We start from the raw sequence: 13209 nt of genomic DNA, 5'->3' as shown, positions 1-13209 counted from the left end.
GTCCCCTGGCATTGAAGACTTGGTCAGGAAGCTCAGAGCTAATAAAACTGATATTTATTTGATATCAAGAGGTTTTCTACAAATGATCAATTTACTCTCTCACATTTCATTTCACTTGTTTCTTCATGTTGTTTACTATGGCCTGCTGCATTAATTCTTGAGTAGAGACTACTACTACAATCATGGTGATAACGTTTTGAATGAATTTATGTTCATTATAGCCTGTAGCCTTGATTATTGGCATCCCTCGAGAGAACATATTTGCCAACAATCTTCTATTTGGAAATTCAGACGAGTTTGTGGGCTTTGATGAGAACGAACCTACATCAACAAGTGGAGGCAAAGCCAAGGTAGTGCAACAAATACGAAATGTTCATCAAACTTTTCTTCTCTCTTATTGAAGACAAAACAATGTACCAATGAGATTCGGTTCTTTTCAGGGCCGCCTCTACAAAACTAGGGCCATGATTGGTGATGGAGCTACTGATCTTGAAGTGTGCTTTATATTCACTGAGAATCTATAAGGTAACAAAGAAGTCTCCAATAAGCAACTAACTAAACTGATTTATTTGGTAGGCACGTTAACCTGGTGGCGCAGATTTGTTCATATGCTATGCAGGAGTTCAGCTTCAAGTTTGAACCACTCATAAACTCGTTGGACTAAAAGCCTCTCTATACTGATAGGTAACACATTATTCATATCTAGCTGATATACGAGCACTTAACATTTATATATCATCAAACATTGAAGAGAAAGAATATATAACAAAAATAAGGATAACTACTTTGATCCACACGGATATGTTTTTTCAAAATATTTTTCTATTTGCTTTTCATGTCACCATTATTTACTATATATGTGTCATCATATATTAATTGTATTTTATATGTATCATCATATAAGTAGTCATATAATTAATAATATTTTTTTTTCAGATATCATCATATAAATAATCATATATATTATATTTTTAAAATTTAATGTAAAAATATTAAATAACATAATTTAATTGATGTTTGAAATTGGGCTTTGAATTGCATTTTTCTTATATATATTGAAATTTGTATTAGAAAATATTTTAGTAAAAATAAATTTTTGAATATATATATATATATTTTGAATCAATTTTTGATATAAAGTAATTTTAAATTATTATTTTGATTTGAAATATGTATATAAAATTTATATGTTGTTTTATGATTATTTTAGACAAATGTTTTTAGATAATTAGATTGAGTCATTTTCATATATTTTAAAAATGGTCGAGATAGATAGATTCTCATGATGTAATAGACTTTCAATTTTTTTTTAATAATGTAAACTTTTTTTTAATATACAGATACATGTTCTCAAACAAAATTATATTGTTATCAATGTTTGTAAACAAATTTCAAATGTATTTTAGTTTTAATAATATAAATAGATGTTTTTTTGTGACTTTTGACTTGTATTATTTACTAGTGGTTTTCCGGCGCTACGCGCCGGGTTCGTCAATTTTATTTAAATGAATTTACAATTTATTTTATGGTTTTTGTAAAAAAAATATGTTCAAAAATATGAAGATGAATATATGTTGAAAGATAATGATAGTTTTTGATCCATTTGAGGTTACCAACAATAGTGTCTTATTTTGTTTTGAAGTTACTTAAGTCGATGTGGAATATCATAACTGTTGTGATTGATCATCTAAATAAAAATAGAATACAAAAATTGGTATTTTAGTTGGAATATCATAAGTTCACTTTTTTGATGTTTTGTGATGGTAAGGTAGGAGAAACGTACTTAGTGAAATAGAGTAGAGTTGGTATTGTATAGATGTGAATATTTAAACCAATAATAGAGTTTTACAAATCCAAATCTTATTTATAAATTATTTTTTATAAATAAGATTTGGATTTGTAAAACTCTATTATTGGTTTAAGTGAACTCTGTAAGATATTTGAACCGTTTGACCAGGCCTTACAGCCCCCACAACGGAGTAGCTCAGCTTGTCTTCTTTTGAATCAAAAAGCATGAGACCTAAAGCTTATTTGATTTCCTAGTACGACATCTGTGTGCCAACGATTTGAAAGTAATATCAATTAGTCACAAGCTAGAATGATGCAAAGATAGTAATATGTTACTGAAACCCAGCGAGTTATACTAAAAGCTTTTTTTTTAAACCAAGCAGACCATAAAAGCTTAGCAAGAAAAAAAGTTGTAAATTTTAGGCTTTTACAAAAAAATTAATAACTCTTGATTGTAATTATACCATCGTAAAGAACCAGTAACTGATACAAAAGAATATTTTAACTATCCAAACCGATTGAATTAGTTTTCAAAGCTAAAAAAAACAAAGACAGACGATGGTAGTTGGATCTTTTTCTCTCTTCAGTGCCTGTAATCAGTAAGAGATACCATCATCAGATCATCATCATACGAAGACAAATATTTAGAGATAGAGATGGAACTTATCTGTAATATTCATAAATTTGCAGTGATCAGATCAAGATTGAAGAAAAAGTATAAAAATGGAACTGAAATTGGAAATGATATGATACATGAAAGTTATTGAATTAAGGCTTAGGGATCATGTCATTGAACTTCCTCATGTCTGCCCATGTCCCATCTCTACGGACTAAAACAATCGGCAAAGCATATGAGCTTCAATGTGAAAGGAACTCCGGAGAATTAGCTTGTGAAAAAAAACAGAGTTGTTGAAATGTAGAAGAAACTACTGCACGTTCTTTTACCTCTCATCAACAATGGCGTCATGGGTCATAGCGAAAAGTCTTGTCATCTTCAAATTCAGAATGTGGCATTTTCATTAAGCATTCATAATCTGTTTTTTTTTTAATAAAAGAAAGCTTTAAACTTTACATGCCACTGTGGAACCTGAAGACTTTCACTGAGACGATGTCCAAAAGTGGTGATGTGGTTGGCACTGATGGTTCTTGGATAAGTAGACTGCTTGACAAGAATAAACAATTAGTTCCCACAATCGGGTTTGTGAGATACCTATGTAGCAGTCATAAGTAACAGATTAAGTAGTCGGGGTTACCTTACTATCAGTGAGGAGCATGTCGACACTCATAAGCTCTCCACCGTTCTTGACATTCTCCCAGAACCTCAGCAAACGGACCCGACCTCCACCGTGTTAGAGCGGCCAGGCCGCATATCTGCAAAAATGATGAAGGAATTCGCCATTGTCAAAGTTTGTAGCAGAGACTATTCTTCTTAATTTGAGATAAATTGTGTTCTTCATCGTTGGGAGTTCAGAGATTTATAGCCGTAGATTTTGTCGGTTACATTAGAAGATGAAGAGCTTGATTGACTGCTTGAGAGTGGGAAGAGTGGATAATCACGGAATTGAAGAACATATAAATGCAAACTCCAGACGTTACGGTGAGACTATCAGATATCAGATATCCTAAAGCACAGGTTTGATGACATCTTTTAGAAGATGATGCAAACCCTAAAAGAGAATGGGCCTGAACATAACTTTTAAGTTAAACCATAACCCAGCCCACAAAATTATGAATTCGGACAATGACTTAAAATGCTTGCTGACGTGGCGCAAAACGCCCCCTCCTCCTTGCTGACGTGGCGGTCTGAGAAGGCAGATAATCCAACTTTATTGTTATAGATAAGCGGCTTTAGAATACAGAGGATATAAAACGAGTTTATGAATCAGTAACTACTCGTCTGCTTGGAATAGGTTGCAGCCGATCAATCTCACCATGCACGACCTCACTCACCAGATCCTTGAAGAGAAGCCTCTCTAAGTGTAGCACTATACCCGGGACTACATCATCAAACTCTGTCCATTTCTCAGACCGCGGCTCCATATCTTCATCCAATATACATTTCAAGAAGTCCTCTTCTTGCTCCCCCAACAAGAACAAGTTATCTGATCTTCTCTTGGCTTCCTTCTGCACTGTTTCAATCTCTGAACATAGCTCTTTCAAGAGTTGTTGCGCACTTAACACCCTCCTCTTCATCGCTTTACCTCGCTTCATCCATGGATCTGCGTTGCTGGTGCCCTCGACAATAGCTAACTTCTTCACCAGCATTTCATTGACAGCGTCAAACACAAGCTTGCGGTTGAGCTTCTCATTGCCACTACTGCTTCCTTTAGTTTGCTCAAGAACGAGAAACAGCTCAGGGTTGATAGGATGGCCTGAAGGGTGCAGTTGAAACGTGGTTGATTCTGAGCCTAAGTCTCTCAGGAGAAGACCTGAGGCTAAGAGAATCTCTGATATGTATCTGTGATCAGTGTCAGGGCCACTGTTCTCGCACAGTGATGCAATATAGTCTTGGCTGGCTTCATCATGGCTAGAGTTTAATCTTTTCAGCTTTTGAACCAAATGCTCAACGTTCTGAAGCTTCTTTCTGTTAATCTCAGGAGAAAAGGTGGTTGTTGTCTTTGAGAAGCTGTAAGCTGGATTCCACAAGTCTTCTTCACCAGGGTCAATAAGGCCATTACCACTTGTTTGTAGCTTCACAGGAGATGGTTTGATGTCTTTGTAGATTGATGCGTTGAGAACAGAAACTGGACTTGGATGTTCTGATGACCCATCTTCACAAAGCTTTGAACTAGCTTTCTGAAAACAAAAGTTTGGAAACTTAGCAGCTAAAACTTTTTTTATGACCAATGTAGATAAAGCATGAGAAACAAAAAACTCACATTCTGCATTAAGTTAGAGACTATTGTTTTTGCTGTCTCTATCACAGATGGACTCTTTCCACCACCTGCTTGGCCATCATTTTTCTGCAATTTCCTCTGAGCATCTGGTCTACGCCTACCACCAGGAGAAGTAGCAGATTCTTCGAGTTGTCTATTTGTTTGTCTTCTTGATTTGCTTGAGTCAGAAGGTATTGGTGGACGAGAACGCTTGTCATTCTCATGATTCTTCATATGATGCAATCTTGGACTTGCTGCAGCTCCTGCATTCTTTGTAGTGACTTCTCTGGAAACCTGACAAGACCTCACGTTTCTGCTGCTAGATTTGTTATCTTTTGCCGCCTTCTTTGTAGTTGAGTTTCTTTTAACATTCACAGACTCTTCTTCTTCTATACAGGTTGCCTTAAGACCAGATAGACTGTGAATGGGAATCAGAGATGATGAAGGAAGACCAGATCTCTCAACAAGTCTAGCAGGTTTCATAATCACAATTGGTCCTCTCATAGTGGATGGCATCACCTGGTTTTGCAAGCCTCTTGAGTTTGAGCATTCTGGCTGCTTGACACTTTTTGTTTGCATTGCCTCTAAAATCTCATTAATAGCTCTGAGATCTTTTCCTGAATGCTTAAACTCTTGATCTTTCAGCCTTCCCTCCATTGATGGCAACAGAGCTTTCACAGGCCTGCAGGTTTGCTTTTGTTGCTTCCATGGAGCTGGTTCTATGGGAAACCTCAAACTTGATAAAGGTTTCATAACAAACTCAGAGCTACTTCTCCATCTTGGTGATGAAGAAGAAGAAGCCAGGTCCTTCCCCAAGCTTCTTGGCGAGCTAGGAGATGATAACCTTATAGAACGATTCATGCTAGTTTCCCTCAATGACCTTGAGAACGGATCATTGTTATGGTCTCTTCTCAGTGGAGAACCAGGTAACGTTTCCAACCCCATTAGCTTTGCAACAACACTAGGAGGCCTTTTGTTCATGCTAGAGCTTCTACCAAAACTCTCAACAAGTACAAGCTTATTATTGTTACCTGATTTGAGACTAACGTGATATCTACTCTCCAAAGAAAGCTTAGGAGACTCTTTCACCTTCTTCTTGGATTTAGACTTCTTGTGAGAATCAACATAGTAACGAGATGCATCTTTCAAGTCAACCTCATTGTAGTAATACTGAGATGGTTTAAGTTTGGCTAGAGCTTTGCAGGATTCATTGAAATCCACAGGGGTGGATTGTTTCAAACCATAAGGTCTTGGAGAATCATCTCTTCTCTTGTCTCTGGATACTTCAGAAAGTCCTCTAGCTTCTCTGTACATGGAGTCTCTAACAACATCTCTAAGGTCAAGTCCCAACCCACTTCCTTGGCTCATCACTGGAGATTCTTGAAAAATGACCCGGTCATACGGTGATATCTCAGGTTGAGTTTCTCTGTTGATCTCAGACGACAATGGGGAAGATGATGAACATGATGATGAGAAAGAAACCCTGGAAGATTCTGTTGATACCCTTTTTAGTTGAGTATTCCCGCTGTTGATAATGTTGGAGTCTTGAATCTGCAATGCAGAGTCTCTTTCAAAGTTGATGTTGTTGACATGTGCATTACCTGCAACACCAATAACAGCACATGAGATCAGAAGATTTTTATGATCATATCAAACTCTCTTTGTTTATAAAACATAAACATTGCTGATTTAAAAAAGTTGAAGAGTCTAAGGTTCAGAGAAGTCAAAATCAACCCAAAAAAAGCCACACAAAATACAAATTTAACCTAACAAAACAAACTAGATCAACCTTGTCTAAGAACAGATAAGACTCAGCAGAGAAAGAACAAACCTTTTAGACCTCATATAGAATCAGACAAGACCTTTTAGTTCATGAAGAAGAAGCAGAACTTAAGAAGAGAAGAAAGAACATGGAAAAAGACATATCATATAGCTAAGAACGTTTTAACATATGCTCATGTACAAGTCAACCACTAAGAGACACGACCACCACAAGTATGCATTTATTTATATCTTAGTGTAATATGATTACCTAAAGTAAGACTTTTTCGACGGTTTGTGAGAATATGGTGGCGATCAAAGAGTTTGAAAATCCCATTCACACATCCAATTTTCTTCTGAAGATCCGAGTTTTCATCTGCCAATGTATGCAAAAGCTTTGCAGCCATATGATTAGTGAAGAAGTTTAGTAGAGCACTTGAAACCAGTAACTCTTTTTATCTTCTTGGCTTGAAGACTTTATAGTATACACTTCTCTCCCTTCCCTTTTCTGTTTCCAGCAAACACTAGTTTTGGGAATAACTTCAAGGTTTCGTTATGTCTCCGTCAACAAGCAACCACCATGGAACCATAACGAGAATGACCCACTTTCCATAATTTCATGTAGTTCCAAAAAAAGCTGAGCATTTTTAATCAATTTAGATTCCAATAAAATTGGCATAGACAAAGCTCAATGTAAGAACGCCATTTCCCTCCAGCTAATTACAGCTTATATGTTCCCTATCAACGACAAAAGAAAAAGAAGAAGAAAATTAGCATTTTTTTTTGTCTCTACTTGTAGCAGAAGTTCAAAAACTTTACCACTTGACGCAGATTGATAGATTCCCAAATCTCATCGGAGTGGATGACTACGAGAAAAGAGACGAACACTTTTCGTGACTTATCTCAGCGGTACTAACAAAAAAAGAAGCTCTGTTATTACAGAACAAAAGAGAGTCATTTGTGTAAGAATCCCCCAGGGAAATGTACACTGATAAATCTCACAAACCCAAGAAGAAAAGGACAGAAACTTTCAGATACTGAGAAACAGATAAAGCCAAGAAGAAGAAGACCAAAGCAGAGGGAACAAAAGAAATACTCTGCCAAATGTTCCTCTGTTTTCTACTCTCTGTTTCTGCTTAAAGAACAAAACAAAACAAAACAAAACAAAACAGAGTCTGTGTGTTTCTGATGAATAATAGAAACAGAAAGAAATGAGGTGAGAGAGAGAGAGAGAGAGAGGAAGTGAGCAGAGCCGTGCCTTATGCATATAAAATGAGGCAATTGCCCCAGGCCCCCTCTAATTTTGTTAAATTTAGGGCCCCTCATTTTCCTATTACTTAGTTTAATTAGTTAAATAAATTACATCTGATTCTATAATTTAGTTACATTTTATACGACATGGTAGTTTGTACAAAAAAAATCTTTAAGACAATATTTTTACTTTTATTTGTCTTATTTATTATAAACTCATTTATATGTTAAAGTTATATATGTGCCTTTTTAGTTATTTTTGTTCATATATATTTTTATAAAATAAATTACAACTAATTTTATCTATTTATATTTGTGAATTAACTATATAAATTTATAAACAGATACATAGTTTTATTTATCATGTTTGTAGATAAATATAAATATTAAATTTTACTATTTTATATTTATTTTATTTTATTTTAATATATATTAAATTAAAATTATATATTTTATTTTATAAATAAAAATTTTAAAATTTTGAATCTAGATAAAACTGTATTATTTGCCTCAGGCCCCCAAATTCCTTCGCACGGCACTGGAAGTGAGGGTGGTGGCAAGTGGATGAGGTTTGTTAAAACTCTGTTTTTGAGATGTCTCCCTCTGCATGTGACTCCTGTCTTCTCGTTAACAACTTAAAAATATCCACAACATTATCTTCTTTTCTTCCTTGCAGTTTTCCCTCGAGTGTATTAGATGAAAATTGTTAAATTTGTTTTATTTTCAATAATTAAATTGGTTTAGGTAGACATTAAATTTAGATTTTTTACCTTCTAGAACACTTTATGTCTTACAATTTACATCATAAGATACTTTTTACTGGTCAGACACATTATCTATGGTTATTGTCTTTCATGCCCCAAAACTAACTCACATATCCACACTACTAACGAGAGAAAACTAACCATAATTCAATTATTTTATTGGCAAACACACAAAAAGTAGTTTCTCTTTCTATTTTTAATTTCAAATCCTATATCCACTTTCTTTTTCCCAACATCTAAACCCTAATTTTGATTTCTATCCAAACCCAGATTTACTTTAGGTTCTTTTTTTTTTGTGATTCGATTCTAGCATCAAATCCATCTTTTTCCTACGACGAATAATCTTCAAAAAACCCTGAAGAGAATCGTCTATGACGAAATCGAAGTAGAAGAAGAGAGTAAAAAAGTCTAAAACATTTTTGTATTCATGTATTTTTTTTGTACAGAACACATTTTTCAATCCATATTTTCATGTCCACACATTTTATATAATCTTTTTAAAAAATATAAAATATATATATGAAAGCGAATCTTAAAATGTAGAGAGAAAAAATTACAATCTATTGTGAAATTATATTTGTTTTATATATATATTATATTTTAAAGAAAAGAAAATAAAAACATTTGATAGGATGAATAATAATAAGAACTTAAAATAAATAAAAAACTAACCGCTACAAAAACATCTCACTTTCCTAAAAATGTGAACTCTGTATAAGTTAATTTTTTCTTCGTTCATATTTTTTGTATCCATGTCCACACATCTGGTCATAATGATTAGGAAAGAAACCACTAAAAGCTTTGTTAGACAAAATTATAATCTCTAATCTCCTTAAACAAGATTCACTCACAAGAAATGTTATTTTTTCTAAGCTTCCCCAACTACGAATCGAAAACAACTTTTGTGCTAGAGATTTTTTTTTTTTTCAGTTCCATCCATCCATGTCCACATCATTTTTGTTTACATATTTTTATATGTTCAGATTTTTTTTCGTCCACATTTTATATACATATATTCTTATATAATTGTTAAAATATATATATGAAAATGAATCTTAAAATATAAAAGATAAAAAGTTATAGATTATTGTATCAAAATTATTTATGTTGTGTTCCTTTACTGGCTGTCTCTTTTCATTTGGTATCAGAGCAGGAAACCTCTGTAGTATCACATACTACTAACAGGTTGAGATCCTGTGAGTTTCATGGACACCATGAAGGAACTAATCACGCTGCATAAACCTATCATTCTGTGATTGGTGGGATTTATGATGGGAGAGTGACTAGGAAGAAACAGATTGATTTCAAAGAGATGGTTAGACTTGCTTACTTCACCGTCAAGATGAATAAACTGGAATGTTTTGTCTCCCAGATTGAACCCAAGACTCTACAGGAAACATTAGATGACGAGTATTGGACAGAGTCAATGCATCAGGAACTTGAACAATTTGTTCGTCTGCAAGTGTGGGAACTCGTACCTATACCAGAAGGTGTAAACATCATTGGCACCAAGTGGATTCATAAGAATAAGACTGATGAGGAAGGGAATGTCATCAAGAACAAGTCACGACTGGTGGGACAAGGGTACACTCAAGTTGAAGGTGTTGACTTTGATGAAACCTTTGCACCAGTGGAACGTCTGGAATCCATCAGATTGCTGATTGGAATGGCTTGTAATCTACGCATCAAGCTATATCAGATGGACGTAAAGAGTGCTTTCCTCAATGGTGTTCTACAAGAAGAAGTCTATGTGACACAGCCAAAAGGGTTTGAAGATCCCCACTTCCCAGATCACGTGTACAAGCTTAAGAAAGCTTTGTATGGACTTAAGCAAGCACGCAGAGCTTGGTATGAGCGCCTGACAGACTTTCTTATTGAGACTAGATTTCAGAGAGGAGGTGTTGATAAGACTTTGTTTATTGGAGAAAAGATAAGAGATATTATGATTGTTCAAGTCTATGTGGACGACATAATCTTTGGAAGTACCTCACAGCCTATGGTTGATGACTTTGTCAAAACCATGACAAAGGAGTTCGAGATGAGTATGGTTGGTGAACTGAGCTATTTTCTTGGCCTACAAATCAAGCAGCTTGATGATAGGATTACTGTGTCCCAAAGCACCTATGCCAAGAACCTCATCAAGCGATTTGGAATGCAGACTAGTAAGATCGCCAACACTCCAATGAGTACCACAACCAAACTCTCTCGTGATGAAGAAGGCAAACCAGTCGATGAGAAGTTATATAGGGCAATGATCAGAAGTCTTATGTACCTCAATGCAAGTCGTCCAGATATATGCCTAAGTGTGGGTATTTGTGCTCGGTATCAAGCGTGTCCAAAAGAGTCTCACCTGAATGCGGTTAAGCGAATCATAAAATATGTGAAAGTTACTTTGGATTTCGGTCTTCACTATACATTTGAGACTAACGTGAATCTTGCAGGATTCTGTGATGCTGATTGGGCAGGTTGCTTAGATGATCGACATAGCACATCTGGTGGTTATTTCTTTCTTAGAAATAACATGGTAGCTTGGCATAACAAGAAGCAAAACTGTGTGTCTCTCTCGACAGCTGAAGCCGAGTACATTGCCTTGGGGAGTTGCTGCACACAGCTACTATGGATGAGATAGATGCTTGTCGACTATGGTATCATCACTAACCCTATGGTCGTACATTGTGATAATATGAGTGCTATAAATTTGTCTAAGAATCCTGTTCAGCATTCTCGTACCAAACATGTGGACATCAGACATCACTTTGTGAGAGAATTGGTTGAGATGAAAATAGTGATTCTAGAGCATGTATCAACGGAAAACCAACTTGCTGATCTGTTCACCAAACCGTTGGACTACAACACATTCATGGGGCTCCGTAAAGCCTTAGGGATTGTCAACCTCTGAATAAGCCTAGTCTGAAGGGAAGGATCACTGTAAATTCTTAGTATCACGTAGGCCTGGGCATTTTAACCTGGACCCGAAGATCCGACCTGGAACCGATCCAAAAATACTCGAACCTGGAACCGACCCGAAAGTTTATAAGTACCTGTTGGATCCAAAATTTTTTTTACACGAATAGACCCAGACCCAAAAAAAACCGACCCGAATAGATCCGGACCCGAAAAAACCGACCCGAATAGACCCGACCCGACAAGAACCGATTCATACCCGACTTAAAAACAATGAATATCCAAAACTTTTTTTTTTGTTCAAAACTAGGTTTTGTTATGTTCTATTTTCTATATTTTATTTTATGATTTAGTTGAATTGTTTTTTTGTTAACAATTTTTGTTATTATTTTTAAAGTAATATGAAGTTTTAAATGTACAATGTAGAATTCAAAATTTTTGGTTTTTTAATTTTTAATAGTTTTTATTTAAGTTATTTTGAAAAAAATAGATATGCATGACAGATTTTGACTAAATTTGATGAAATTTGTGTAGTTATTTTGTCTTTTTAGATCCTAAATATCCGAACCCGACCGGACCCAATACGGATCCGAAAAGTTATGGGTATTTACAAGTATTTTAGTTATAGACCCGAACCGACCTGGATCCGAGAAGACCCGAACCTGGACCCGGACCGAAAATTTAAAAAGTACTTGTTGGGTCCAAAATATTTAAGACTCGAAAGAACCTGGATCCGAAAGGAACCGACCCGAACCCGACCCGAAGACCCGAATGCCAAGGCCTAGTATCACGCATAAGCTCCATCGCCACAACAAAACCTTGAATCAACAAGTTCCTCATTGTGAAGCATCTAACTTGATTTCAAAACATGCACTGACTCTGATTCACTGAGGAAGGGTACTCATCTTGGACCAGGATGCTGCAACATTTTCGGTCTGAGTCTTGATCACTACTTGGATTGAATAAGGAAGCACAAGAGAGGTGAGTGTTACAAGGAGAGAAGTATGTGTAACATGATGAATGTGAAAAGTGACACAAGCCTTAACCGGCAAAATAAGAAGGCCTGGAATGATGGATACTCGTTTTTGGAACTGGGTGTCACATCACTTGCTTCTGAGCTCGTTCAATGTCCGGACTAGGCAGAGCAAATCATCAATCCTGATTTGGGATAGCTCGGGGTGGAGCAGGGTGTTACCCCCACTTTGTCTCTACTCTCGATCACTATCTCTCTGACCGAATTGATGATTATTCTCTTGTTGATACATAAACCAATAATCTAATATCTATTCTGTCGAGTTGAAGTGACAGGCACAAGAGGCCTACTTGGTGTTTCTGTACCTTAGAGAACAGTGTGATGTTGAGATCATTGCTTGGATGTCTTTACTGTGAGGGATCTCGTCTGTGACAGCTACTTGGCTGAGAAATAGCTACAGACTTGGGTTGATTTATTGAATTCCTCAGAAATTTTTTGGTGGTAGATTGTGTGTGAAAGGCGATTTCGGTTCCCTTCCCTGGACAAAAGGCATATCAGTTATGCCTGTAAATAAATGTGTTTAAGTATTCATGGTGCTTCTCTGTTGATGCTGAGCTCTTCACGATTCCAAAGTTTCACTCGGACTCTCTCTCTCACGGCTATAAGTGGTGGCAAAATCCATCTTGGTTACAATTTTTTGACTTAGTGCTTTTCATGGGTTTTGGCAATGTCATATGTTTTTGGGTTGTTGTTTGGGCCTAGAGCCTTTATGTTGATTACTAATGAGCCCCATTTGAAGTGTGTTAGGGGTTTTAAAACAAGATCTCTCTCTCTCTTTTGGCCAAACTCGACTCCCATCGCTCTCTCTCTCTCTCTCTCCTCTCTCTCTCTC

At 35.9% G+C, this 13209-nt stretch overlaps 1 protein-coding gene across 1 annotated transcript; it reads right to left on the bottom strand.

Moving 5' to 3' along the window:
* Positions 1-3380: 3380 nt before the first annotated feature.
* LOC108813366 (protein LONGIFOLIA 1) lies at positions 3381-7962 on the bottom strand. Its single transcript, XM_018585903.2, has 4 exons — positions 7245-7962; positions 6697-7163; positions 4668-6265; positions 3381-4584 (listed from the first exon to the last, which is right to left on the bottom strand). Exons 2-4 carry the CDS (start codon positions 6830-6832, stop codon positions 3664-3666), a joined length of 2655 nt encoding a protein of 884 aa, XP_018441405.1. The 5' UTR covers positions 6833-7163; positions 7245-7962; the 3' UTR covers positions 3381-3663.
* Between the last annotated feature and the right edge of the window lie 5247 nt (positions 7963-13209).

This window comes from Raphanus sativus, chromosome 6 (genome assembly GCF_000801105.2).
Source record: "Raphanus sativus cultivar WK10039 chromosome 6, ASM80110v3, whole genome shotgun sequence".
NCBI lineage: Eukaryota > Viridiplantae > Streptophyta > Magnoliopsida > Brassicales > Brassicaceae > Raphanus > Raphanus sativus.
Note: the sequence above shows the minus strand (reverse complement) of the source record. Positions and strands in the feature narration are given on the sequence as shown.

Excerpts from the sequence above, each read along its gene's own strand:
- LOC108813366 (XM_018585903.2), bottom strand. The coding sequence starts at position 6,832 with ATGGCTGCAAAGCTTTTGCATACATTGGCAGATGAAAACTCGGATCTT. Across the intron at positions 6,266-6,696 it reads TCGAAAAAGTCTTACTTTAG|GTAATGCACATGTCAACAAC; the intron begins GTAATCATATTA and ends TTGGTGTTGCAG. Across the intron at positions 4,585-4,667 it reads TCTCTAACTTAATGCAGAAT|AAAGCTAGTTCAAAGCTTTG; the intron begins GTGAGTTTTTTG and ends TTTTGTTTTCAG.